Source organism: Eptesicus fuscus, chromosome 16, assembly GCF_027574615.1.
Source record: "Eptesicus fuscus isolate TK198812 chromosome 16, DD_ASM_mEF_20220401, whole genome shotgun sequence".
Lineage (NCBI taxonomy): Eukaryota > Metazoa > Chordata > Mammalia > Chiroptera > Vespertilionidae > Eptesicus > Eptesicus fuscus.
Genome location: NC_072488.1, coordinates 60,303,967 through 60,331,766, shown reverse-complemented (window position 1 = coordinate 60,331,766; position 27,800 = coordinate 60,303,967). Strand labels below are relative to the sequence as shown.

Sequence of the window (27,800 nt, the reverse complement as noted above, 5' to 3'; positions counted from 1 at the left end):
GATGTAGTCCAGTTTATGTTTTTACTTTTATAGCCTGTGCTTTTGGTATCATAGCCAAGAAATCATTGCCCAATCTAATTAAGCTCTTCCCTTACATTTTATTCTAATTATATTAGTTTCAGTTCTTATGTTTAGGTCTTTGATCTAGTTTGAGTTGATTTTTGTATACAAATGGTGTAGGTCTAATTTCATCCTTTTGCAGATGATACCGTTTTCCCCAACATCATTTGTTGAAAAGACTGTCCTTTCCTCTGAATATTCTTGGCACTATTGTTGAAGATCATTTGTCTGTATATGCCAGGGTTTATTTCTGGCTTATGTCTGTCTTTATGCCATTACCAAACTGTTTTGATTACTATAGCTTTGTAGTAAGTTTTGAAATCAGAAAGTATAAGACCTCCAAATTGTTATTTTTTCAAGACTGTTTTTGCTATTCCGAGTCCCTAGAGCTTCCATATGAAGCTGGTGGATAGAGCATTGGCCTGTGGACCAAAGGGTCCCAGGTTCGATTCCGGTCCAGGGCGCATACCTTGGTTGCAGGCTCCTCCCCGGCCCAGGCCCTGGTTAGGGGCTTGTACAGAAGGCAACCAATCGATGTGTTTCTCTCACATTGATGTTTCTCTCTCTCTTTCCCGCTCTCTTCCACTCTTCCTAAAAATCAATGGAAAAATATCCTCGGGCGAGGATTAACAAAAAAAGTCTTCTTCCTCACTGTGGAAATTCCCACTGTCTCAGCTTTCTTTCCCTTCCCGTTACATGATACAACAGTGTCAGCACCTTAAGGTCTGTATTTGAATGCAGACCTGCCAAAAAGGCCCCCGGGAGCCTGTGCAGGGAGGAATCCTGGCAAAGGTAGTGCTGAGGCACAAAAGGAGTGAGGGGAAGTTTGCAGTGTGACTATCCTGTACCTCCACGCTCGGGGCTCTGTGTCACAGCTTGGGTAGTGAGAGCTGTGATAACAAGGCAGTTACTGCCCGTGTGCCAGATCTTAGCCGAGGATGGGGAGGGGCGTTCTACCCAGACAGGGACGGGTACGCCACCTCACCTTCAGTGAAGTCAGGACTTGTTTTCAAAACAAGCATCAAAAAAAGGTATAACTGCCTACATACAAATTTAAAACTTCTCGATACCCATACCGTAAAGCTAAAAGACAACTGACAAATAGGTTTTAAAACTTGGCAACACATGACAGACTGGTATGCAGTCTTGTATCTTACAAACAATCCATTAAAATGACCACCACTCCAATGGTCACAAAGTAGAAATACAAGGAGAAGTATAAATGATGTTCAGTTTTCACAGTAACCAAAGACACCGAACTTGAAACAAGATGCCATTTTTAACATCAGTAATAAAAGGAAAAGGCACATGCTACAGGTGGGAAGCCTAACTTTCTGGGAATAATACAGGCAAACCTCATCTTACTGGGCTTCGCAGACACTGTTTTACAAATTGAAGGCTAGACCCTCCACCAGCAAAGAGATTATGACTTGCCGAAGGCCCAGATGATGGTCAGCATTTTTTAACAATAAAGTAATTTTTAATTAAGGTAAATACATTAGCTTTTTAGACATAATGCTATTGCACACTTAGTGGATTACAGTACAGTGTGAACATGTATATGCAGTGGTAAACCATAAAATTCGTGTGACATGCTTTATTGTGATAATCACTTTATTGTGGTTGTCTGGGACCCAAACCGCAACATCTCTGAGTATGCCTGTATGAAAAATTCAAAACTTTAAAAACATTTACACTGTCCTTTAACTGTACATTTCTACCGTCAGGAACTTATCCAGGGGAAGTCACTGGGGACGTGTCTAAAAAAAGGTACAAGATGTAATCCTGGTTATAAGGGACAATCAAACCATCAATGAAACATCTTAGCAAGGGATGCAGCAGATCACCAGGCACCCGGCGAAGAGGTGACCCGCATTAATGGACGTGGCCAGTAACATCGAACCTGCGCTCAAAGCCACGGCACCTCACAGCGGCCTGTGAAGAACAGACTGTTGTGCCCATACTTTCCACACGAGGAAGCAGAGCCTCAGAGAGGGCAGGCAACTTGCTCACAGTCACCAGCCAAGGAGGACAAAACAGGATTGGCACCTGGGTCTGAGTGAAGTGGACGTCCATGCTCTTAGCCCCACCCTCCTATACCCCTTCACTTCCAGTGGAGTGAAAACGGTCATAAAAGAAGTCTCTCATGGGGCCCTGTTCACAAACACGGAAGCACGCAATGCAACGCCCATTAATAATCGTCCAGCCAGATGCCGGCCAGGGAACCAGTCTTCCTAATGCAACAGAATGAATCAGGCACGACCAAGTTTAATGTTCTCGTCAGTTATTTATTATCCTAAAGACTAGCACATTTACAGCATACATGGCTTTGAATGAGCTAAGAATATATAAAACGGTACATGTTTATATATATTAATACTGGCCAAAACAAATAAATAAAAGTACTTTAGTGCACCAAGCTTGGCAAATACAACTGTGCAGGGACAAAACCGTACTGTCCAGTATCCGTGTGTTTCCAAACCAAAGGCGCTGTGCTGCAGTGCTGACACCCCCAGCGCACCCGGTTTTCAGCTCTCAGTGTTTCTTGTTCAGTGGGGGCCCGAGGAGGGACACTGGGCGGAACCTCTATTTTGTGGTGACCCGTAAGACTGCCTTCCTTGTGCAACTGGAAACGCAAAGCTCCTTCGCGTCCCAGGCGCTGCTGCACCGTGACAACGGCCTTGCTCAGCGAGCGTGGTAAGCGCGGCGGGTGCCCGGAGGCTCCGCACGGGAGCCGCAGCAGGGCTCAGACAGGATTCGGAGCCTGAGCGTTTTCCACATGGTTAGCCAAGTCTCAGAGTTTTATGATGTGCATAATATGAAGCCAAAATTGGAAAATAATTCACAAAAAGGTGCCCCATGCAACACTGCTAACAGTTGACTCAACATCTGCTATATTCCCTTTTGATAAATGTAGGTATTTAATGCTCTTCAGACAATGACAACAGAAATATGGGTGGCATTTAATTCAAGAAGACAAGGGAATATTTTAAAAGGTAGTGAAGATAAAATAAAAAAAGATGAAAATATAAAAGATACTAGAAAAATTACAAAATGAATGAAGCGGTGAGAGGTAAAAGGCTAAGTCAGCCATATTGGAAACTGAACAGGGATGGGCCCCAGAGAACCTGCCCCGGCACCACCTCTGCAGTGGGCACGTGGACGTGGGTTTCTCTGACAGCGACATGAGCTGCGACTGTCGCTCATGGATGCGTCCTCCACACCAGTTCCCATTCAGCCAGTGGGAACGCCCCCTCCGTGGGCCTCAGGAGACAGCAGGCTCTGTCTGCGCACTGGCTTCCGCGTGGGAAGGGGTCTGGAAGGCCATCGAATGGCACCCGGCCGTGGGCACTCTGGCCTGTGCCTCAGCTCCCCAGGCCCAAGTTTGTTACACGTTTCCAAGTGGCAATATCTTAGACACAGGGATTTCCTAAGGGTGCACCAATCATTAGGATCAACATCATCACTGTGTCACATGTATTTCTTTTGCAGCCTTTTAAATAACATATAAACATAATCATCACAATAAACAATTGATAAAACATATAAGCTGAGGAAAAAACTCTGCTATGTGCAGATAAGACTCATCATCTTATAATAGATGACCAGACAACATTTTCTATGAAATCCCTGTTTTATGGCCCATTGATCCCTTTCAAAATCTCATTTTCGGAGCTAATTTCAACTTTCTCAATAGTCACCTTTCATAACAGAATGAGAAGATAGTAACAATTATTGCAAACTTAAAAGACACTTTCATCAGACCTTCAAACATGATTGTATTGTTTTTTAGAAGACAATTGGGAAACCCACAAAAGGAAGTCTGTTCTGAAAAGATTCAGGCTTCCATGTCTACACATAAACCCCACTGCGGAGAGGCCCTGGGGCACCCAGGGGAAGGGCACCTGCACCGGGCGGGGTGGGGCCCGACGTGCAGGCTAAGAGGACAGGCAGGCAGCTGGCTTCCTGTTCCCAAGCTCACGGCGTTCCAGAACTCCAAGGAACAGACGTGGCCGCCACTGTGTGAGCGAGCGGCTCTGCACGTGTTACCTTCCGATCAGGTCTGTCTCGCTGTTTCTCAGCCTGCGACTCTGGCCCCACCTGTGCCCTCACAGGATAATTCAGAACCACCTGCTCTCACTGCCTGAGCCAGAGCTAGCCTCTCCCCAAAACTTGAATTAACATTTAACACTTATTGGTCTGTCCAGGATCCAACTGTTTACTATTTATTGTTTTACATTCAGATTTATAAGTAGATTGTAATTCAATGCTCAATTTTGAGTTACTTAGTAGAAAAATAAGTGAGCAGCTGCCTAGGGGGGCATTTAAAAAGTCTTAGCATCTCAGACCTACCTAGCTTGAGTCCTACAGGTGACTATCATGACATCTATCTGTGAAGTTCTGGCTGCAGGCGGTTTAAATGGGCAGTTGTTACTATCCACACTATTGAGCCAACATTACCTCCTACTAATTCCAACCGAATAAAAAACATGCTTCATAGACTCTTTAGTGAAATATTTTTTAAAAAACACAAAAGTAAAAACCAGTCCTTCAGGTCTTCGTGAAGAACTCGTGTATGACACTAGAGGGTACCCACATTTGTTCTATAACAGCTAATGAGAGGACACCGGGTGTTCAAGTTTCAACCTTGCCGTAAGTCCCTTCGGGAGGCCTGTAATGCTTGGGGAAAGCCTTCAGCTGCAGGGAATTAAACGCATATTTGCGACTTCCAACATTCTTCATTGTATTTTCTCTTCGACAACCCTCACTGGGGAAAAAAACAAGCACAAGAAATGACAGCAGGAAAAAAGGAAAAAAAGAAAAGACTTAAACTAAGATGAAATGAACTGATTATTTTTATAGCATTAAAAAAAAGGTTAATTTAAATGGGTGCCAGACTATTTGCAACAATACACACGTAAGATGGTTTCTGAACAAGGCAGTTAAGAAGCACAGCGATGGGCGCGTGTGGGGGGCTGTGATGTGAGTCTTGCATTTGCGAAAGCAGCACTGTAAGTGGAAGCAAACACTTTTTTAAAGTTAATGGTTTCAAGTGTTTCACGTGTAGTATTTCATGGTTCTATGGTGGTTCAAAGGTTCTGTTACATAACAAATTAAATGAAAAAAGTAGTGCGACTCTTACCAAAGCCTTTAAGAAGCTGCATCTTTCTATTTAGCAAAGCCACGTGGCTGAGAAGGCTGTTCTACCAGGCTGTCCCCTAAGTGCAAAGCCATCGTCCAGTGGCCCAGGTGATGGCTGCCTGGTGGGTCTGAATGGCTATCAGGGCTGGAGTGTCGTGAAGGAGGGACCCCGCCACGTTCCCTGGTGGTAGCTGGCCACCTTCTCCAGGTGGGCTGCCCTCAGAAGAGTGCCACTGAGCAGTGAGAGCCCACAGGTGCCCTTTCGTAGAGAAATGGTGCTGCATTTGGTGGGGGGTTGTCATGGTAACCCAGTGTGCAAAGCAAATGCAGAGCAAGAGGATGAGGTGCGCAGGCAGGCCTCATGGTCCCGAAGGAGAGCATCGGGGGAGTTCTCTGGAAAGTGTTCATCAAATTAACAGGTAAAAGCAATTCTGAATATAAAGACTTTCTATAGCATGGTCTATTTTTATATGTTCTAAGACTAGCAATTAAATCAACTAGTTATCAAATTTAGTACAAAACTCCCTTATGAGATGTAAAATTTGCAGTTACCAAGAAACAGTGATTTAAAAAAAATACTTCCAATCATATCAACACCATTATATCATGCATTTTAAAAAATATGTTATTGGAAAGTGCTTGAGCCTTTTAAAGTGAAAATGACATTTTCATTTTCAAGAACATGTGAAATATTTTGGGTGAGACTGTAATTTTATCAGAAGATAAGCATGGGTATTTCAGAAAAGTAGTCCCCTGCTTGTTATTAAGTAACTTAGTAACTCAAACATGCTTCCCTGACCCCAGAGCCTCCAGGCCTCAGGGAGATGACACGGGCGTCCCAGGAGGCCCCAGAGAAAACGATGGCCGTTTTTATCTAATCTAATAATCAGGTAAGATTTAATTCCATTTGAGCAGAAGCTTCAAGTTCTACGCCCACGTAGTCTCCATCCCTAGCTCTGCTGCAGAGGCGGGAGAGGCTCCCACCACCACCTCTGCGCTCGCCAGTCCTGAGCCCGGCTTCTGGCTGAGCAGTGCTCCCCTGTGGGAGTGCACTGACCACCAGGAGGCAGGTCGTGTATTGATTGTCTGCCCTCTGGTGATCAGTGCAGGTCATAACGACCTGTCATTCCACCGTTGGGTCAATTTGCATATAGCCTTTTATTAGATAGGACGTGCATACTTCTCAGAAGCCATCCATCAGGAATCAATGCCAAACTGCTTTGGGGGAGTGAAGAATCATTTGGGAACTTTGCCGTTATCTTTTATTTATATGTTAAAGAAGCTAATTACTGGCTTAACTGGCTGAATGGATTGTACCATAAACTTTGTTTTGGAGAGCATCCATTTAAATGAAAACTCAGAATGGAACCGAGACACAGCTCTGGTTCCCCGCCCGTGGGCTCCACCTCTCAGAACCCAGGGGATGCCTGTGTCTCAGGGACCTGACACCGCCCGTGGCCAGGCCCCAGCGCTAGCCTCCCCTTAGAAGCAACCTGGAAACCAGCACCAAGCCTCAGCGACGCCCTTCCTGAACCTTCCCTGTCTCATTCTGCCTACTTCTCACTAAAGCAGGGGAGACCTGGATAGATGTTTGGCCTGATTTAATGAGTAAAAGGCCTTCATGAGGTTAAAACTCAGTATGAAGGGTGGGCACACTGAGTCTCTCTTCTCAGCTGTTCTGCCCAAAACCAACAAGCCACAGCCTCGGCTGATGGTGTCCTCCCTCATGCTGGCCCTCATGACTCTAGTTACAATGTGCTGGCTTTTGACTGGGCCCGGAAGAGCAAAACAAGGGACCACAAAGAACCGTACCCTCTCCACCTTCCATCCATCCTCCACCTAAAGCCCAAGCCACTGCAGCGGGAAGCAGCCCAGAGCCCCACCCCACCTCCGGGCTTCTGCTGCTGGCATGGCCCTCCTGCTATGCATGCGGTGGGTCTCCAGGGAGTCAATCAAGAGTCACAGACAATCGAGGAGGCCCAGGGAAGAGGAGGGCAGGCTGTCTGTAGTCAGAGGTGAGCGCCAGTGCGTGTCACCCAGGGACATGGTGAATCTCTCCCCAGAGCTGTGCCTGGGAGGCTGTGGGGACCAAGCATGTGTGTGGGCTCTACCTTCTCGCCTCCACATAAAGTGAACCAGAGTCATGTACGCCACAAGCAAGAGAGCAAGTGGGCAAGGTCCTCCTCAAAGACTCAGACCCTGGGGATCAGGGTCACGTTCCCAGCCACTCCCTGGGCACTCAGAGACCCCCTGAAGGATGCAGGAACTGTGCCACAGCACAGCCACCCATTTGTTCCAGAAAAGGCAGTGAAACCACTGCCCTGTGGGAAGACTGGCCTCGCCCACGGGGTGCCCCTGCCCCAGAGCTGCCACAGGGCTCCTGGCCTGGGAAAGCAGGGTGACAGGCCTGTGAGGGGGACGTCTCCCACGGGTGAATCAGTCTCCATCTGCATTCGTTACTCACTGCTAACTGCTTCTGCGACTCCTAGAACCCAGACTCAGGTCTGGTGCCAAAACAGAGAAACCCCAGGATAAGTTCTGGAAGTCTGGGAGACGGAATGGAGAGGTCAGATTTCGTGGGGGACTGGGTTTGTGTGCATGTGTGAGTGCAACGTTTCTGGAAAAGCCAGCTTCTCTAAATTCACTCGTTTTTCTAGACGGGTAAAAAACAGAAAACATTTTTCATAAAGGACAGTGTGGGGAGCCAGCCAGAGGTCAAAACCAGATCACACCACCATCTGAGCTGGAGACAGAAGCTGCTGGCATTGCTCCTGAGGGCCTGTGGAATGCCCCCCAGTTCACTCTGTTGCCATCACAGGGGCACAGCTCCTTCTGCCAGTGTGGGTGTTAAGTCACCCCAGTTTATGGACAGGGCCTTCTTAAAATCAGGAGTGATAATAGCAGAAACCAAAGTAACTCCTCTCTCTCACAGCTCCATCTGGCACAACTGTCCAAAAGGCAAGCCTCATTTTTGGGTCATTTTTCTTTGATGTTTGGTTTTTACATTATTAACTACATTTGATTTCTGGAGAGAAAAGATGTCTGGACTTTAACCTTTTGCACTCGGATGTCGAGTGTGACTCGACACGGTTAGCATCGGTAGCAGCTCGTATGTCGAATTGTATTGAATGTATCAATAATTTGAAATATAAAAAAATCCAAATAAATAAGTTTGTATGAAAAGAAACTCCAGTTTTTTATTCTACTGCCACGCTTTGTAAAACCTGGGGTATTTAAAAAATTAAATCCCGAGTAGAATAAAGGAATCGAGAAAAAAGCAAGCGAGTGCAAATCCAAATACCAAGCTCTTTAAAATGAAAAACGCTATTTCAAGAGAAATAAATATGTATAACTTTAACAGCCTTTCATTACTCTATGCATTAATTCCTGTAATTGCTTTAACGGTCCTTAAGGATGTAAAAGAGTAAATAATCGAAAGCCACATGCAATGTTATTTTATGTGCCTCACTTGGTACAATGTGCTACTGTATTCACAGCTTCTGTCATCTCACAGTGGAAATAATAAACACGAGCAAGGAAATGTTGTGATTCCGCGAACTGCCTGCTACTGGGACTTAAGGGACCGTGTTTGAAGGGAAAGCAGGAAGGCCGTGTCCTATTAAAGAGGCTCACACAGAGGAGCCAGTTACAAAGCATCTGCCGTCCTCATTTCTCTTCAAAAGGAGGGGGGGTCAGCGGCACATTTAAGGAAGAGTATCAAATATACAAATTCTTTCAGACAGAATTCCTTTCTCTTGGGAACAGGGCATGTGAGAGATACAGGTAACAAACAGCTTTACATCAGAAAATGAGAGATAGGTACAAGTGACAGCAGGCCAGCTACACAGAGCAGGCACCGGGCACCGTGAGAACATGTTACAGCACTGAAACTATAGAATTTAAACAAACGAGTCCTCTGGGTGAAGTAATTCGGCAGGTATTCACAGTTCAAAACAACCAACGGCAAACTGTAAGGCATCAAATCTCTCTCGGCAGACCACGCTCTGACACATCCCTCTGTCCAGGTAGGTGCCCGGTGGTGGGACATACTCTGGCACTTTGGTTGTCTTGTGACTAATTTTTCATAATGACATTCATTTGCAACGCAATTTGGCCACCAGGTATGCTATGCTCAGAAAGAGCCACACAATCAGTAAATTGGGGCTCAGCGCTAACAGCGGGATGGAACAGAGGAGGCTGGGGTCTAGTCTTAAGTCTCGGATGGGCACCAGGCCGCTCAAGTTCTTCTGGGTGACTACCTCCCGTGTTCCAATGCTGTGAAAAGGAAAAGGTTTGGGAGAAAGGAAAAGAAAAAGGAAAAAGAAATAAAGAAAAAAGAGAGACACATGCAATGGATTTTATCAAAATTATGGGAAAAAGAGGAGAACCAAAAGATAAAATTTAAAAAAAAGGGATGAAACCACAACAGAAAAGGTGTGAAAGGGATACCAAAACAAAACCAGCACAGTTACAAGAAAAAGGAGAGAAAGAGAAGTGGAAATAAGAAAAAGTACTGTAGTCTACCGAAACACACACGTAGGCGGGCGGAATGGTTTTCCATGTTCACGCTCTCAGCTGCCCGCGCACATGCGGCCTGCCATGCGCTCACATGCTGCGAAGACATGGATCTCAAATAGCAAGCTGAGCATGAAGAACCATTGGGGTGACCTTCCCACAGGTGCCTGAGCAGGGCTGGGCAGCTGAGCTTGCCCAAGCTGCCTCTTGATGAGCGGTTCAAACAAAACCACTTACCTCAAGTGTCAACCGCAGGCGGAGCCCTCGCCAGACTGGCCGGGCCTTTCAGGCTGAGCAGTGGCAGGCAAGAGCTACTTGTGGCTCCAGCTTTGCAAGTTACTGTCCCCAAGAACGGCATCCAACCCAGCTTCCCTGGAAATGTGGGGTTCCCGCTTTGGGTGCTCCAGGAGACATGCCCGAGGCGAGAGGCAGCCAGAACCACAGGACTCTGGGACCACACGCCCCACGCATGGCCACCAAGGTGGCGAGACTGACAGAGCCCGCAGGCCGGGACACAGGCTGGGAGCGGGGCGGGCCGGACGTCCTGGGCTTTCCCAGAGGAAGCAGAAGCTGGCCGGCCCTGCTGGGATGTGCCGCTCTGACAGGGACACTCTGGGGCTGCGGGCACTTGCGGACAGTCCCACTCCCAGCCCGGGCAGTCGGGGCATCACTGTGGCCACGGAGGAAGGCCCACTCCGAGGGCTGCGGTGGGACTGGAGGCAGAGGGGCCACAGCAATGTACACACCGCTCCCCACCGCCTGTCCCATGGCGTCCCCTGATAGCTTGAATATTCATTTCCCCCCAATTGGCAAATTTTGGGAGAGCTGGCTGTTCACATTTGGTAGCATGGCACTGCCACCGCCCACCCTGGGCCTCAGCCTCAGCTCTGCCCCTCACACTGCCCACTTCCCACCGCCCGCGCCGGGCCTGCACGCCGCCCTCTCCCACCTGGTCCCATACAAGGGAGAGAGCAGGAGACCCGAGGCCCACTGCGGCCTGCGGCCTGCGCAGGGCGCTCAGCTGAACCCAGGCCTGGCCGCCACCGTAGCCAGAAATAGTGGCTGAGGACTCAGTCCCCTTGGGCTTATCGTGTGTGAACACACACATCTTCCCACACGGATAAAGCAGAAAACACGGAAGCCACGTGTAGCAGCGTCACCTTAAAGCAAATGCATGTGGCCAGAGCCCCAGGTGCCACCAGGTCAGGTGGACAGGCAGCAGGTGCTGGTGCTGAGGATTCTGGGGTGAGCGGAGGCAAAATGGGATGGAGTTTTGTTTTTACTAACTTCTTAAATAATTATTATGGCAATATATATGTTCCCCGTAGAGATGTTAGAAAATTCAGAGAAATATAAATAAGAAACTTTAAGAAGACAAACATCATTGGAGGCGGGTGGGGTCTGAGAGGCAGGGAGGCAAGGGAATGGTGCCTGTTCCCGCAGGAGCCTCCCTGCTCAGGGCCTGGGTCCTCACTGCAGGGAAAGAGAAGGCCGACTGCAGTCGGGAGCTCTCAGAAAGGTGGCAGGAGTGGGAACACCCCCAGGGAGGGAGTGCGACTGGTGTGGCAAGTCTGCCAATTTGGCTTAAAGCCTTACAACCTAAGAAATCAACAGGAAACGTGTGGCTAGGAGAACACAGAAGTGCCAAACCGGTTTGGCTCAGTGGATAGAGCATCGGCCTGCGGACTGAAGGGTCCTGGGTTCGATTCCAGTCCAGGGCATGTGTCTTGGTTGTGGGCACATCCCCGGTGGGGGGTGTGCAGGAGGCAGCTGATCGATGTTTCTCTCTCATCGATGTTTCTAACTCTCTATCCCTCTCCTTCCTCTCTGTAAAAAATCAATAAAAAAAAAAAAAAGAACACAGAAGTATGCCAATACTCACAGCGTCATTTAAAGTGCTCAAAGCAGCCCTGGCAGTGTTGCACAGTGGTTAGAGCCACATGCGCACTGAAGGGTCGTGGGTTTGATTTCTGGTCAAGGGCATGTACCTGGGCTGCAGGTTGGATACCTGGTCCTGGTGGAGGTGTGTGTGGAAGGCAACCAGCGATGTGTCTCTCACATCAATGTTTCTCTCCCGCACCTACCCGCTTTACTCTCTAAAAATCAATGGAAAAAATACCCTTAGATTAACAAAAAATAAGTCAAGTGCTCAAAACCATACACAGCTTAAACAGTTCGTGACCTCATCAATTGGGTAAATTATGCTATGCTAAAAATGGTAAGGTCTGTATTTGTTAACCTGAAAAATGCTCACAAGGTAGTTAAATGAAAAAAGCAGGCTAAGCCCGACTGGCGTGGCTCAGTGGTGGAGCGTCCACCTATGAACCAGGAGGTCACGGTTCAATTCTCGGTCAGGGCACATGCGTGGGTTGTGGGCTCGAGCCCCAATGTGGGGCGTGCAGGAGGCAGCCAATCAATGCTTCTCTCTCATCATTGATGTTTCTGTCTCTCTCCCTGTCCCTCTCCCTCTCCCTGTCCCTCTCCCTCTCCCTTCCTCTCTGAAATCAATAAAAATGTTTAAAAAAAAATGAACAAACAGCAGGCTAAAACAATAGGTAGAATTGCACATATAGTTATATTTGTGTTTTGTTTTCTGTATTATTCAGGGGCTGGTTAACCAATGTGTGAATTAACTACACTCACACCTGTATGCGTGCATGCATGTATGTAGTATGTAGATAGGTATGTGTGAAAGAGATGTATCAAATGTTAGCACTGTTACTTGTTATGGAAATATGGAAAATTTTTTTGGTGTGTGAACCACCTCTACTCTAATTTTCTTTCAAGGAATATTGACTAATCACGTGATAGCAAGGAAAGTGCTCCGTGTGTCTGAGCTGTAACACTAAGCTGTGCACCTGCAGGCTGCCAGCAGGCCAGTCCCTGTCTCTCTGGAGGCCACTCTCCCCCCGGCCTGCAGAGGCCTCTGTGCTCAGATGCAGCCAGAGGGAATTCTGGTTCTCATTGACTAAGACTGGGCAAAGGTCTACGTATCGACTGCATATCCGGCTCAGGCCTGGTCTACCAAATGGTGTGTGCTCTGTGCCGCAGAGTCGGCTCCGGCTCCCGGCGACCCCAGGGCGAGTGATGTCCTCATGTCCTGTGTCAGCACCCTGCTCAGCAACTGCAGACTCAGCCCATGGCTCCTTTTGGAGCCAATCCTCCCCTTCCTGGGCCTCCTCTTCCTGCTGCCTTCTGCTTCCCAGCATTACTGTGTTTCCAAGGAAACCTGCCTCTCGCGTGTGTCGGTGTTGTTCCGCCTGCAGCGATGCTTCAGGTTTCGTTTGCTCCCGAATGGACCTGCTCCTAATATTCGCCTCGACAACCACAGGCACCCCTCTACTCCTCCCGCTGGCTGAGGTCTGCATGTCAGCAGACGGGCCTCCCACCAGCTCTCAGGTGCCAGGACACAGACGTGGCTGGAAGCACCAGGACCCTGGGCCTGAGGCCTAAGCTGGTCAGGGTGGGCAGAGCCTCCAGCTTCCCTGAGGCTCAGGGCAGGGAGGTGTGTTCTGAGACGGCAGAGAGGTTCAGAGGAGCTTGGAAAGCAGAACAGAACAGAACAATTCCATTTTTACAAAGTGCTATTATCAAGAGGCAGGGCTCAGGCATGGCATTTGTGCATCGCTGTGAGAAGGTCAAAGGGCAGAAACATACAGAAAGGATAAGAGAATTGAACACTTTAAAGAACTTGGTGAGAGGACAGATGACACAGACATTGGTGGAAGTGACAGCTGGAAACGAGACTGTGACAGCATTGGGGACTACATCGAAGGAGACGGACCAGGGTTCTTATCCTTTCTTTGGGAATGTGCGGTGGGCGCTCCCCGGCATCGGCCGGCAGCACGCAGACTCAGTGCCAGTCTCACCCTGCAAACACGCCCGCTGCCTCGGACTCAGAGCACCGTTAGGGCGAGGTCGCCACGGCCCCGGGGCAGGCGGGACTGCCGTTACCACAGAGCACTCATCTGACACTTTGCTCAAAAAAGCAAACCGTGTCAACTGCCAGAGAAGCGGAGCAGACCAGGGCCACCTGCAGACAGCTCTTGTCGCTCAAGTGAGCAAGGAGACATACGGTGCATGCTGAGCACTCTGGCCTAACTCACACCCACAGCAAGCAGGTGGTGGGGACGCCACGGGCCACAGGCTTGCTCTGGCGCCCCCTGACCCGAGCTGCGTCTCCCTGTCGGTGCAGTCCTGCTCTAAGCTGCTAGCTCGTCTCATTCCCTTGGCTGAAAGGAGAGCGCTGTCTCCTTTTGATAGCGCCAGTAGTTTGACTTCGCAGACGCTAGTGAATTTTCCAAAGTCAAACCAGAGCATGACGCCGGGCGAGGGGCCTGGTGCCGGGGAGCGGGGCAGCAGCGGGCGCGGCAGGCACTCACTCACTCACCTGCGCATGCACTCCAGGGCCTGGGTGAAGACCTGCGGGGCCATGCCGTGCTCGTGCTGCAGGATCAGGCACTGCTCCAGCGTCACCGACATGGCTGTGCGGTCCTTGGCGCTCTTACAGCTGGTGAACCGGACCCCGTTAAGACGGCGGCAGACCTGCCCACAGGAAAACAAGCCACGCTTAGAGGGCGATGCTGCAGAATGAGATGCCCCGCATGGGACAAGGCTCCAAGGGCCCAGCGAGGATGTGGCCACAGCTCCCCCCAGGCCCGGCCGCTCCCTCTGCACTGCTCCCCGAGAGGAGAAAGGCACTGCCATGGGACCTCCGCCCTCCGGCTGCCCTGGGGCACCTGCTCCCACAGGAGGCGCCTTCCCAGCCAGGCCCCCTCCCTTTCGGAGGTGACCCTCTTTTTGTGCCCTTCCGGCTAGTCTCTTCCAACTCGGACACCGCCATCCTTCACCCTTGGGTGCGGGCCCTGAGCGTACGCGGGAGGAGCAGCAGGACCAGCTGCAGCTCCAGGTCAGAGCAGCCAGAGGAGGTCCAGCCCATCAGGCCTCAGGCCTCGCTGGCTTCCTCCCCTCTCCTCTCCCGCGCAGGTGGGGCCTGTTCAGAACACTGCCCTTGAGCCACCTGCTGACCACAGGCCCCAGGCCTTTCCCATCCTCCCCCTCGCTCGGGGCCTGGCACAGGACGAGGCCCAAGTGCCTCCTCACGCTGAGGGGCTCCCAGGTGGGCCCCTCGGGGCTGGGGAAGGAACACTCAGGGCGTCCCTCGCCCCATGGAAGGACGTACTGGGTCACTTCCTCTGCATCACTAGGTACCATCCTCGGGACACAGTCCCCAAATCCAGAAAGCCTTAAAACGTAAGGGTAAGTTTGTGGCAACCTCATTTGGGAGCACACTCAGACCTGAGCTGGTGTAAGCCTACTGACCATCTTTATGCCATTTTATATAAACAGTCATACTTTTTAGTGAAGCAACATTAACCACGTACACGTACCATGTTACATGTATGTGCACCAACTGCATACCATGTCACTTCTAAGATATGGACACCTGTGAATTCCAGACCACCTGGCCACAGACTCCAGGCAAGGGCCCGTGACCCAGACCAGATACCGCACGTGAGAACGCACTGGCATGGGAAGTGAAATCCCCCACGCTGGACCCGCTGGGCTCATGACCCGCTGACTCCAGAAAGATCCCAGACCCACTGCAGGGCTGCCTGAGGGTGGCCCCAGCCTGCTCCCAGGCCAGCACAGCCCGAGCCACGGCCGCCCTGGGAGGCACCGGCAGAGAGCACAGTGTGGTCTGATCACCGTGTCCGAGAGAAGACGGCATGGGAAAGGCCAAACCACCAGCAGGAGGCAGGCTTCTTCTGAAAACAGACACACTTTGTAAAAGAAAGAAAACGACCCTAAGTAGCCCCTAAGCCTGGTGAAGAATGATTTCGTTCGGATTTGTAAAAGTGTAACAGACAAAACCAGGGTAACGGTGGACAAGCTGCAGGGTTCACGACCCAGACACGGGCACGGCTGGGCTACAACACTCACCCACGGAGTCCAGGGCTAACCCGGCGTCCGCGGGAAGGTGGGGCCCATGTGCACCTCTGCCAGGAGGGCAGTCTGCAGTGCCAGGCTCGTCTCCGGGGCCACCAGCCGCCTGGGGCTCTGGCTGGCCCTGCCCCCCCATCAGAGGGGTTGGACCCAGCTGATGATATCCCAGCCGGTTGGCCAGGGACCCCCTGCTCACACACAAATGAAAATAAACAGGATCCAAGCCCTGGCCAGGTAGCTCAGCGGGTTAGAGCACTGTCCTGATTGTGGGTTTGATCCCTAGTCAGGGCACATACAAGTATTAACCAATAAATGCATAAGTAAGTGGAACAGTAAATCAATGCTTCTCTCTCTCTCAAAAATCAATCAATCAATAAAGATTTAAAAAATAAAAAGAGAAAGCTTTAAAAAAACACAAGACTCAGAAAAGGAGGCAGCTCTGGTCCCAGTGAGGAGGGAGGGCCCGGGACCGAGAGGGTTGACACTGCTGCCCCCCATGGACCGTCCCCCGTGGGAAGCCAGGTGGACAATGAGAACTGACGCCCGAGGGTCTCTCAGACCCTCCCCCTCGGAGCCCTGCTCTGTGCCAGGGCCTCTGGTGGGAACAGGACATATGGGCTGGCTGGCCTGCGTGTTGGACCCGGCGCGGGGATGGTCAGGCACCGCTCCAGGCGGTAGTCTTTCTATCATGTTGTAGCAAGAGAAAAAGAGCCACAGTTCCCACCAAGGTGGGGCAGCTCTCTGCGCCCACCCTGTCTGCGAAGCTGTGGCCCCCCCAACTGCTCCTGGGGCTCTCCACCAGGGCAGCGGCCCAGCTCTCAGTGGCCCCGGGCTCAGGCAGGCAGGCAGGGAGCTGTGGTGCCCCTGGGGCCACCTGTGCGTCCCAGTGCTGCGCGGGGAGTGAGGCGGGGTGAACGGCTGGACTGCACACGCCAGCACCAGGCGGACAGCAGGGACCTGAGCCACAGGACACCCGAGGGCACGTCTGAAGGGCTCAGAGCTCGGGAAAGAGGAGATCTGAGCTATGCTGTGCGACCACACTGTGCGAAGACCGGGAAGGTCACCACGGTCTGGTCTCCTCTAGGCCTACTGGGAGATGGAGGCAGCGGGTGCAGCTGGTCTCGGCTGCGCAGGCTTCTGAGGGCGAGGACTCGCGTCAGCCTGGCCATCACCTGCCCGGGGACAGGTTCCGGGTCAAGCTTATCAGAATCTAGGCAGCCGGGAAGGAATGACCTCTCAGGCAACTCCCAGGATCTGTGAGTTTGGGGACACCGCAGGGTCTTTCTCTCGGGTCCTGTGGGGAACCCCACGCGCTCCACTCCTGCCCGGCTGGGTGTGCCGTCTCCCTTTGGCCGTTACCACGGCAGCAGGAGAGCGCGACGCCCCCCTCTCTGTGGGGCGCACCTCAGCAGCTTGCCAGAGGATGTCCACGTTCTTGTTCTTCCTGGCGTGGACGTTCTGGCCCAGGAACCGCAGCAGCTCCGGCAGGCACGTCTGGCTCCGAGAGCGAGGCAAGCCTAGAAGGAGGAGGCGTTGGGAGCTGGTGCCACACCCGAGTGCAGCCCAGGGGGCCGCTGAGGCTCAGAAATGGCAAAAGGAAGTTTCTGGCTGAAGCTGGAAGTTGAGTGTGACGTAAGCAAGAAAGCAGGGTGTGTGGGGGCCTGGACCCGGCCCCCATGTGGGGAGAACGCAACGCCTTTCACTGCCGTTCAGTTCACCTGCAAGGCACTCGCTCGCTTCAGCCCCTTTCAGCTCCTCCCAGGGCCCACGGCGGACACAGAGCCACCAGGGAAGGAGGGGAGGGAGGGCAGAGGCGACCCACCTAGTCTTCACACCCTCCCCCAGGGATGGAGGACGCTTTGGGCAGTGGCCTCAACCACTGAGTGGGCTTGGCCCTCACTGGGGGAGGTGGGGTGGGCAGCCTCCAGCAGGTGGACCTGGAGTGGCCCAGGCAGGGTCACCCCCTCCAGCCGCGCCCTCTGCCACTGTGACATCTCCAGGTGCTTCCGGGACTCAGACCAAAGATCAGTCAGATTGCCACCTCCCCTGATAACCTTGGGATGTTCTGACATGGGGATCATCAGAGAAAAAGAGGGCTCTCTCCAGGTCATGGCTAAAGAAAACAGCATGGTGCCTAAATCCCCAAATCAAAACCAAATACGTGCAGTTCTGGGGTCTAGCAGCACATCCAGTGTCCAGCACAAGACCTCACCCTGGTGGACACGGGACCCTATGCTAATTATCCCACACTCCTGATCTGTGCCCAGCACCGGCCGGTCAGAGGCCCGCCCTGGGAGGCTCATGCCCACGTGGCTTTGCTCCTGTAGCCGCGCCCCTCCTTGGCCTCATCCCCGGGCCACCTTAACGTCTCCTGGGGCCTTGCATCACTGGAAACTGGCCGCCCCCAAAATGTCAAGCACAGAACTCCCCCTTCCTGCCCACAGTGCTTGCAAGTGACTAAGACTGTGCGGCAGAGCCCTGTGTGACGCGGGTGGGGGTGGGCAGAGGTCAGAAAGGGGCACCCGAGGCCCGCGCAGTCCCCTGGGTGGGGGCGGGCAGCCTGAGCGGAGGAAGGGAGCCGCGGGGGCAGGGAGCAAGGCGGGCAGCACAGGAAGGCCAGGAAGCAGCCGCGTGGCAGGAAGCACGCCCAGGTGACATAAGACCATCGGTGGGCCTCCCACACGTGAGGAAATACTTACAATCCTCAGGCAACACTTCCTTAAACTGCTCAAAGTAGGAGTTTAACCGCACCAGACTCTCCATGTTGATAACTTCTTGTAACGACGTGTCGCCAAACCTTCGGGGGTCACAGAGAGGCTGTGAGTGGCCGATGCTGCTCTCCGCCCGCACAGCCCTACTGCGTTCACGCTAACGCTGCAAACATTTACTGAGCACACCCCATTCTGAGCACCTCGGCTCCCAGGCATAAGGCTGTCTCCACTGCCTTGGTGGCAAGTTTAAACACATTTCATCAGCAGGAGCCACGCACCACTGGTTACAGACGTGCCAGGAGGCTATGAGAACTCCAGGTGTACAGCCCTCCCCCAGAACCCCACAGTGCTGGCCCGGCGGGAGTCCCTTCCTCCCATCCCTCAAGGACTCAGGAGAGGGGACAGCAGGGGGCGACGGCTGGGGACGGGTCCTGACTTGGTATGAAAGTGCGCTCTGTCTCCGAATGACCACACTCGACTGGACTGTGTGGAGACCAGCTCTCCTCACCATGCGGCTCACCCTGCCCACCTTGCAGGCAGCCAAGGCGTGCCCGAGGCGCAAGGGCGAGGCAGAGGAGACCACCATGGGAAGGTGCAAAGTGGACACGCAGGCTGCGAACGCCAAGGCCGGAGGCCAGGCCCGCTCCACCCTTCCCTGCTGAGGGGTCTCCTGCACAGCAGCCTCCTCATGGTCCAGGTCCTTGCTCAGAGACAGGACCCTCCTGTGGGTCCACCACAGCCTGTCCACCTGAGGACCACGATGGCTTCCCCCCTGTCTGTGCACCTGTAGCTGGGCTTGTCTATGAGCTGAGGGGAGAGTGTCCCAGGAGCAAAGCAAAAACCCTGGACTCACCCCACCTCACGTCCTCCTCCACCAGCCCCTCGCTCACCGCGATGTGGCCCTGCTCTCGCGGAGGCATCGGGAACAGAGTTGCCACATGCAGGAGACGCAGTTCTCCTCCCCGGCCGCCTCCCTGCCGGCCGCAATGCTCCCTCTCCCCCTGCAGTGGCTCCTCCACCTGCCCAGCCTTCAGGGCTCCGAGCCCGGCTCCATGACCCTGTCCTGGCTCCTGGGCGCAGTTCCCCCACCCACTGCAATGGAAACGCCCGGCTGTCACTGTCCCGCGGCCTCTCTCTCTCACCTGCCCAGCTGCGCACCCAGCCTCCCGTCACTGCTGAAAGCTCCATCCACACCACCCTGTCTGCCTCGGGCTGGGCTCTTTCCAACAACCTCCTCAGCAACCTCCCCTAACGTCATCCAGGACACGGCCAGGAAGTCATCGACTTAAAAGGTAAACCTGACTGTGTCCTCCCCTAATGTTCTTCCATGTCTTCCCCAGCCACACCACATGTGCCTGGGATCGATGGATCGTGACCACTGGGTTTAAAAGCCCAGTAGGAATATGGCTGATCATCCTGGAGACCAAATGCCCTTAACCGAGAGTTAAGAGACCTTTTCTTTCTATAGTACACACATCACATGATGGGACAGAAAGCAGGAAAGATTTTCATGTACTAGTGAAAGGTCATGACAGGTTACACACACCCAATCCCTCCTCCTCTGCTGCACACACATTCACGTGCACACACCTGCTGCCTGGCAGGGGACCCTGCAGGGAGTTGACAAGGCAGAAGCCTTTAGGACCCAGATGACCCTCCGCATGGCACACAGGCCCCTCTAACCTCGCCACTGCCCGTCTTCCTGGGACCTGGGCCTCTGGCCCCAGGAGTGTCTCCCTGCCTGCCTTGCTCAGGCTTCTGGGCCTGGGATGCCAGGTCTCTCCTCTGCCTCTTCATTTGGCCAAAGGAAGGTAGCTAATGCCGCTCCTGGGGGCCAAAGGAAGGAAGGAGGACAAAGTCCATCCAGCATTTGGAGCCTGAAGAGGGCGTGTCCACTTCCTACATCATCTCTCTGTCTGCCCAGCTCTCCGTCCCGAGGGCTGCACACGCACCTCTCGGCCAGCGTCTGCTGCTCGTTGATGCCCACGTTGAAGAGGACTGGCTGCACCCGAAGCAGCATGCCGCTCTGGATCTCCCGGGGCAGGGTGTCAAACAGGGGGGCCGGCAGAGGGATCCGCACGTTAAACCCGTCCCTAGGAAATGGGAAAGGAGGGATGAGGCTTGTGACGGGGGAGAAGGGAGAGGAGGCATGGGAGACAAGGAAGACGAAGCTCTCTGCAACATGGAGTATGGGCTGGCCATCTGGCTCAGTGACTCCCAAACTGCTGGTGTGAACCTTGAGAGGATGAAATTAACGTAGAGGGCTATAAGCATTTTAAAAATATATATGTCTCTATTGATTTTAGAAAGAGGGGTAGGGAGAGGGAGAGAGAGAGAAACATCGATGTGCAAAGGAAACATCGATCCGATGCCTCCCACACACACCCCTATTGGGGAATCTAACCTGCAACCTGAGTAAGTGCCCTGACCGGGAATCTAACCAATGACCTTTTGGTGCACAGAACAATGCTCAACCAACTGAGCTACACCAGTTGAGGCTGTGATAAGCACTTTTACCTGAATGAAACAATAAAACAAAAGTTAAGAGTGCATGGCAGGGACATAGGCCAAGATGGCAGTGTAGGTAAATGCAGAACTTGCATCCTCTCGCAACCACATCAGAATTACACCTAAACTACAGAACAACCATCATTCAGAACCACCTGAAATCTGGCTGAATGGAAGCCCTACAACTAGGAATTCAAGAAGCTACATCAAGACTGGTCCAAGGGGCAGAGACATGGACTGGGCTGGTCCCAAACCCACATGTGGCATACAAAAATCAGGAGGGATATCTCAGCTGTGGAGGTCCCCCCTGCGGAGTGAGGCACCATATCAGAGTCTCCACCAACCTGGTTAAGGCTACTTGCCCTTGCCTGGTGATTCCCTGAGACCCCACCCCCACCCTACTTGCAGGCCCACACAAGCTGTTTCCAATGGCTTTTCCATAAAACTGGCCTATCTTGCCTCATGCTTCAGACTTTCCTAAAATCTCTCAAACAAGCAGCATCTGGCCTCTATGTACCCTGTACCTCTTGCTAAGTGGCCCCAGGCCCAGCACTAGTGGTAGCCAGCCTTGATTCACAGCTTGGCCTCTTCTGGGCACCTCCAAGCCCAGCACAAATAGCACCCGTCTGCAGATCATTCTGTAGCTTATGCCGGATGACCAAAGGCAGAGCCCACCTTCCGGGAGGCCCCGAGACAATGCACCCAGTGGTCAGTTTCAGACCATGCCAATTACAATGTGGGCACCTCCACAAGCAACACACTCAAGGGGCAGACTTGGAGAGCAACAAAGCCCCACTGAAGCAAGTCCTGCTCCATTGGAATATCTCCTGTACAGCTCTTCTACTGTAGTCACAGCTGGTCCTCACAGCCAATTGGCCTTGGGGGTCAATCCCTCCCAGTGATGCCAACAGCAATCAAGGCTCAACTACAGCAAGACTGTGCACATAGCCCACACAGGGACACACCTGGAATTCCTGCCTCGGATGACTGGAGAGGCTGTGCCACTGGGCCCTACAGGACACCTATTACACAAGGTCACTCTACCAAGTCCAGGAGACAGAGGAGCTTTACCTAATACATTGAAACAAGCATAGGGAAGCACTGGAAGCAGCTGGCCTTGGTTCACAGCTTGGCCTCCTCTGGGCACCTCTAAGCCCAGCACAAGTGGCAGACATCTGCAGATCACTTTGTGGCCCCGGGAAGAACAGCAGCAGCTGACCTTGGCCTGCACCTCCCAGGAAGCCCAACAAGAGACAATGGACCCAGTGGACAGCTTCAGACCACACTGAAGCACCTCCACAAACAACACACTCAAGGAGTGGACTGCGTGGGCACCAGAGCCCCACTGAAGTAAGTCCTGCTCTGTGGGGTGTGCCCTACACAGCTGATCCTCCACAGTGGTCGGAGGTTGGTAGTTGGTGGTTGCAGCCAGTCCTTGAAGCTGATCAGGTGGGAGTAAATCCCTCCCATTGACTACCAACAGCAATCAAGGCTCAACTATAAGAGGAAGCTGTACAGCCCACATGGGAGGGGTGGCGCACACCTCAAGTGCCCAGCTTGGGTGATCAGGGAGGCTGTAACACTGGACGCTACGGGATACCTATTATATTAGGCCACTCTACCAAGCCTAGGAGACGTAGTAGCTCTACCTAATACACAGAAACGAACACAAGGAGGTTGCCAAAATGAGACAAAGAAACATGTCCCAAATGAAAGAACAGAACTCCAGAAAAAGAACTAAACAAAATGAAGATAAGCAATCTACTAGAGTCAGAGTTCCAAATACTGGTTATAAGGATGCTCAAGGAACTTACTGAGAACCTCAATAGCATATAAAAGGACCAGTCAGAAATGAAGGCTACACTACCTGAAATGAAGAATAATTTATAGGGAATTAACAGTAGACAGATGAAGTTGAGAATAAAATCAGTGATTTGGAATATAAGGAAGCAAAAAACATCCAATGAGAAGAGTAAAAAGAAAAAAGAAAAAAAAGATTGTGTAAGGAGCCTCTGGGACAACTTCAAGGGAACGAACATTCGTATCATAGGGGTGCTACAAGGAGAAGAGAGAGAGCAAGGAATGGAAAATCTATCTGAAAAAATAATGACAGAAAAATTCCCTAACTTGGTGAAGAAATTAGACATACAAATCCAAGAAGCTCAGAGAGTCTCAAACAAGATGAACCCAAAGGGGCTCACACCAAGACACATCATAATTATAATGCAAAAGGTTAAAGACAGAGAGATTCTTAAAAGCAGCAAGAGAAAAGCAGTTAGTTACCTATAAGGCAGCTCCCATAATACTGTCAGCTGATTTCTCAACAGAAACTTTGCAGGCCAGAAGGGATTGGCAATAAATATTCAAAGTGATGTAAAGCAACCACAACCTACAACCAAGATTACTCTACCCAGCAAAGCTATCTTTTAGAATCAATGGACAGATAAAGAACTTCCCAGACAAGAAAAAACTAAAGGAGTTCATCACCATCAAATCAGTATTATATGAAACTAGAGGCCCAGTGCATGAAATTCATGCACGGGGGTGGGGGGATGGTGGGGGAAGAGCCTCAGACCGGCCTGCACCCTCTTGCAATCTGGGGCCCCTCAGGGGATGTCTGACTGCTGGTTTAGGGCCTATCCTAAACCGGCAGTAGGACATCCCTCTCACAATCCAGGATTGCTGACACCTAACTGCTCATCTGCCTGCCTGCCTATCACCCCTAACCACTCTGCCTGCCTGCCTGATCGCCCCTAACTGCTCGCCTGCCTGCCCGACTGCCCCAACCGCTTCTGCCTCCGCTCCCGCCACTGTGGCTTCATCAGGAAGGACGTCCGGAAGGTTGTTCGGCTGTCCAGTCTAATTAGAATATTATGCTTTTATTATTATAGATGTTAATGGGTCTTCTTTAAGAAGAAGAAGAAAAAAAATGAAAAAATGAAAAAAAAGGCAATAAATAGTTACCTATCAACAACTGAGTGTAAAAAAAAAGCAAAATAAATGAACACGCAGAAGAGAAGCAGACCTGGATAGAGAACATGTTGACAGTTGCCAGGTGGGGGTGGGGAGGGTGGGAGGGATGTGAAAAAAGTGATGGGATTAAGAAGTACAAACTAGTAGTTATAGAATAGTCATGGAGGTGTAAAATACAGCATAGGGAATGTAATCAATAATAGTCTAATAACTATGTATGGTGTCAGATGGGTGCAAGATTTATTGGGATGGTCATTTAGTAAGTTATATAATGTCTAATCACTGGGGTGGACACCTGTAACTAATATAACAATGTATGTCAAGTGTAATTGAAAAAAATTTTAAATGGTTTCAAAAAAAAGAGCACATGGGAAGTGATAAACTTAAGACACTGCTAGTTCTAAGAATTTAAAAAATACTTCTACCGATTTCCTGTGATGACCGGCAGCATGTCAGTCGATGCGTTGGAGGTGGCCTGTGTAACTTTGAAGGTCACGTTCCTCAAGTCCATGATTCCAAGGCTCATGTCCTCCAGCATGGCCAGCTCCTCACCTGGATGCAAAAGAGGGAAGGAGGGCTGTCAAATGGAGGGGACCTGCACTCTCCCCAGGGACAGCCCGGTCACAGGGTGAGGCGCAAATGGAAGGTGACACAATCAGGTGTGGTTGTGGCGAGTGTGAGTGAGAGTGTGGGCAGGGCCTTTCCAAGCCTCTTCACCGGGCAATTTGCTTCTTCTCCCCAAGTAGATACTGCTATGAAACCAGCAAATACTCTTTAAATTATTCATTCTTATCTTCTCCGAAGAAATAAGTAAAAATGGAGGTAATGAGAAAAGAGCCTTTTTAGAGGGCAATTGGGAAATATCTATGGAGTTTAAAAATATTCCTACTCTTTAAAAAAAACATTTTTATTGATTTTTAGAGAAAGAGGAAGGGAGAGGAAGAGAGAGAGAAAAAAAAAAATCACTGTGAGAGCGAAACATCCACTGCTTCCTATACACCCTCTACCAGGGTCTCAAGCCCACAACCCAGGCATTTGGTACATAGGATGACACCCAACGGACTGAGCCACACTAGCAGCCAGTTCCTCTGACACAGACACTTTCCTTCTAATACTTCATGGGCTGCAGAAATGGGCCCACAAGTGCACAGACTTACGTGCCAAGATACATACCAACACTATTTCCACAGGAGCGGTTCGGAAATGGCCTCAACATCCTACAGGAAGTTTGTGCTTAAATAATCATCATCCGTCCTCAACTAGGAAGATCTCCCAGATGTGTAACCACCACCATACAAGCTGGGGTTGGGGTAACTAAATAGGACTCTCATCTGGCTCTGTGCTACAGAGTTTGGTGATGCTGGATTTATGTGAATCAGCCTGTGTTACATGTGTAATCAGAAAAATATGCAGCAAGAAAGCATGGGATCACCGGTGTTCACACTCCCATGAACCCCTGGGTCCCAGAGGCACAGACAGCAGGAGCCCAGAGTCTCACCGTAGGTGCTCAGCAGGCTCTCAAACTGGGCGAGCAGCCCGATGGTGTAGAGCTGCCGCAGGAAGCCGTCGTCGTGCAGGCAGTTCCTCAGCTTGATGATGAAGCCGCAGATGAGAGCAGTCAGCTGTGGGGACAGACACTTGCTCACCCACCGGCAGGCACCCTGGGCCCGAGCTCCTCTGCTTCCTCGCTTTAACCAAGCTGCAGCAGCACCCTCTGCCTGGGGGTCTGGGGACCCAGGGAGGGTGTGCCACTCCAGGCTCACTACTCTGCTGCTCCCAAAGCCAAGTTTGGTTTTGGCTCAGCCTCTGACCTGACCTGCCAGAAGTTACTCCTGGGCTAGAACCTCCCGGAAGCTGAGAATTAATTCCCTACAGTGAAAGGGTCTATTTACTCCCAGATCCAGGCCAGCTCTGGCTGGAACTGAGGTGACAAGGAACAGCAGCGAGAAAGGACTCGGCCGCTCTGCACGTCTCCTCCGAGGGAGACTCCATGGGAGAAACAGGCCTCGTGGGATGGGTGAGGACAGGCAGAGAACCAGCCAGCTCTGCACGACTGTTCCCTTTGCTAAACTGATGACTGACATCAATGACAGCTGTGACTTTCATTTAGCTCTTCCCATCTATGAGGACAACAGAAATCGCTGGAACAGAGTGGTGCGCAGGCTGCAGAGCTGAGCGCCTGCTGTTTTGTAAACAGGAAAACAGATTGCCCTGACAGCCAACAGCTGTCTCCCTTGCTGAAATCCTTTGTGGGGAAAAGGCGGTAAAGAGCCTTTGGCAATGCCACCACATCCTGCTCGGGGCAGGAGGAGCAGGTGTGTGCATTCCCTCAGGGCCCTTTCTTCAGGGAGAAACTAGTCTGGAATCAGACCCTCTCCTCAATGCAGACAACTGGATGGGTTCCTCTGTGTCCTCCATGTTACGTAAATGTAAAAGCTACAGGCAGGGACACTTGGCCATCTGTGGTTTTTCCACGGCAGAGAGGAAAGGCTCCGGTGCCTGGTCCTGAGAGGAGGCGCGGGCTTACGGTTTGGCAGAAGACGGCGTCGCGGCGGTGCTGCAGGCTCAGGTAGGCGGCGATGGTGGGCGCGCTGTCCTGCATGAGCAGGAAGACCATGGCCTTCTTGGCTTTGTCGCTCATCATGGCCACACAGTCTGTGAGTGTGGTCAGCAGCGGGTAAAGGGCCTCACTCCATTCACCTGTCACGGGGAGACAGCGTTTGAGAAGGAAGACTGAAGAATGAAGCTCTGGAAGTCTAACAAGGTGCCTGTCCCTAACCGACTGCCCTCCCCACTCCACTCCCACCCCTTCTGCATCTAACTCCGCCTGGCCCACGCTCTGCCCCAAATGGTGCCAAGTTCTGCCTGGATCTGATCAGGTCGCTAACCTTCCAGCCTGAAGCTTTCCAGTGAGCTCAAATGCCAGCCCTCCTATGGGACCCTGACACATGCCTGGTCTCCCAAACCTATGGGGGCTCAACATGTAAATACGCAAGACTATTCTTTTTGAGGAAAACTGCCAGAGAAGACCCTGCAAGTCATGACTAAGGAAGAAAATTATTCTGTCTGTAGAGGCCAAGCCCCTCCGGTCCTCCACCCAAGGGCACCCAGGACAGTGACCTGTTACCTGCTTCTTGACTCAGGCCCTGAGGACAAGGACACGCATCCTGGTCCAGCCTCCGGCAGCTGTGCTAGCTGCTCCCTCCCCACGTCCGAGGAAAGATGGTCCCGCTCAGCTTCCCGTGTTCTCGGCTCAGACATCCCTTCCTTCTGCACTCTCTCTTCCCCACCCCAGCCTTCCTGCCTGGTTCCATCTATTTCTAGTTTAGAGGTTTTTAGGACTATAAGGAAGCTTTGACCCTGAACCAAAACAACTTTTTAAAAATAGAACCTCAGGGGAGAAAACAAAGTGGAAGGAATTTGGGGCTTTGGCTCTTTCTCCTTCCTATTTAGAGGGCATTTAAAAGGGCAAAGACGCCCTCATCAGTTCCATTTTTAACAGGTCACCAAACCCAGAAACAGGCACTTAATACCAGCACTGGGTGCGCCCACCACACACACGCAGCCGAGGCAGTGGGACAAAGCTGGGCAGCATGCCTCGCGGCCGGGGTGTCAGCGCAGAATGCCCACAGGTGCCCCCGCCCTCCAGGAAGGCCCGGGCACGTGAGCAGTGCATCTGCCAGGGGTGAGCTCCGTCTTAGATAAACACAGCAAGAAGGCCGGGCCCTGGCTCTGCTCTCTCAGACTCTGTGTTCAGCACTTGGTTGGAAAAGAAATTAGGAAGTGCCTAAAACCTGCAAAAAGACCTCCCTACACTCAGTGCTGGGTGAACATGGGTTTCTGAAGATGTAGCTATTCAAAATTTGGCCATGACCTCACTGTATATGCAGGCCCACTGCATGTGGACAAGGATTTACACTGTAATGGAAAAAGCTGGCTTAAATT

General features: G+C 51.7%; 1 protein-coding gene across 1 annotated transcript in view; it reads right to left on the bottom strand.

Moving 5' to 3' along the window:
• Positions 1-2,333: 2,333 nt before the first annotated feature.
• The window catches only part of INPP4A (inositol polyphosphate-4-phosphatase type I A), a 119,879-nt gene continuing 94,412 nt past the window's right edge, over positions 2,334-27,800 (bottom strand). The window contains exons 18-25 of the mRNA XM_054727907.1: positions 26,383-26,555; positions 25,354-25,477; positions 24,281-24,407; positions 20,327-20,467; positions 18,363-18,460; positions 17,068-17,180; positions 14,108-14,262; positions 2,334-4,828 (exon numbers count right to left, since the gene is read on the bottom strand). Of these exons, the coding sequence (XP_054583882.1) occupies positions 4,696-4,828; positions 14,108-14,262; positions 17,068-17,180; positions 18,363-18,460; positions 20,327-20,467; positions 24,281-24,407; positions 25,354-25,477; positions 26,383-26,555 (1,064 nt within the window). The 3' untranslated portion in view covers positions 2,334-4,695. The remainder of the gene's footprint in view (positions 4,829-14,107; positions 14,263-17,067; positions 17,181-18,362; positions 18,461-20,326; positions 20,468-24,280; positions 24,408-25,353; positions 25,478-26,382; positions 26,556-27,800) is intronic.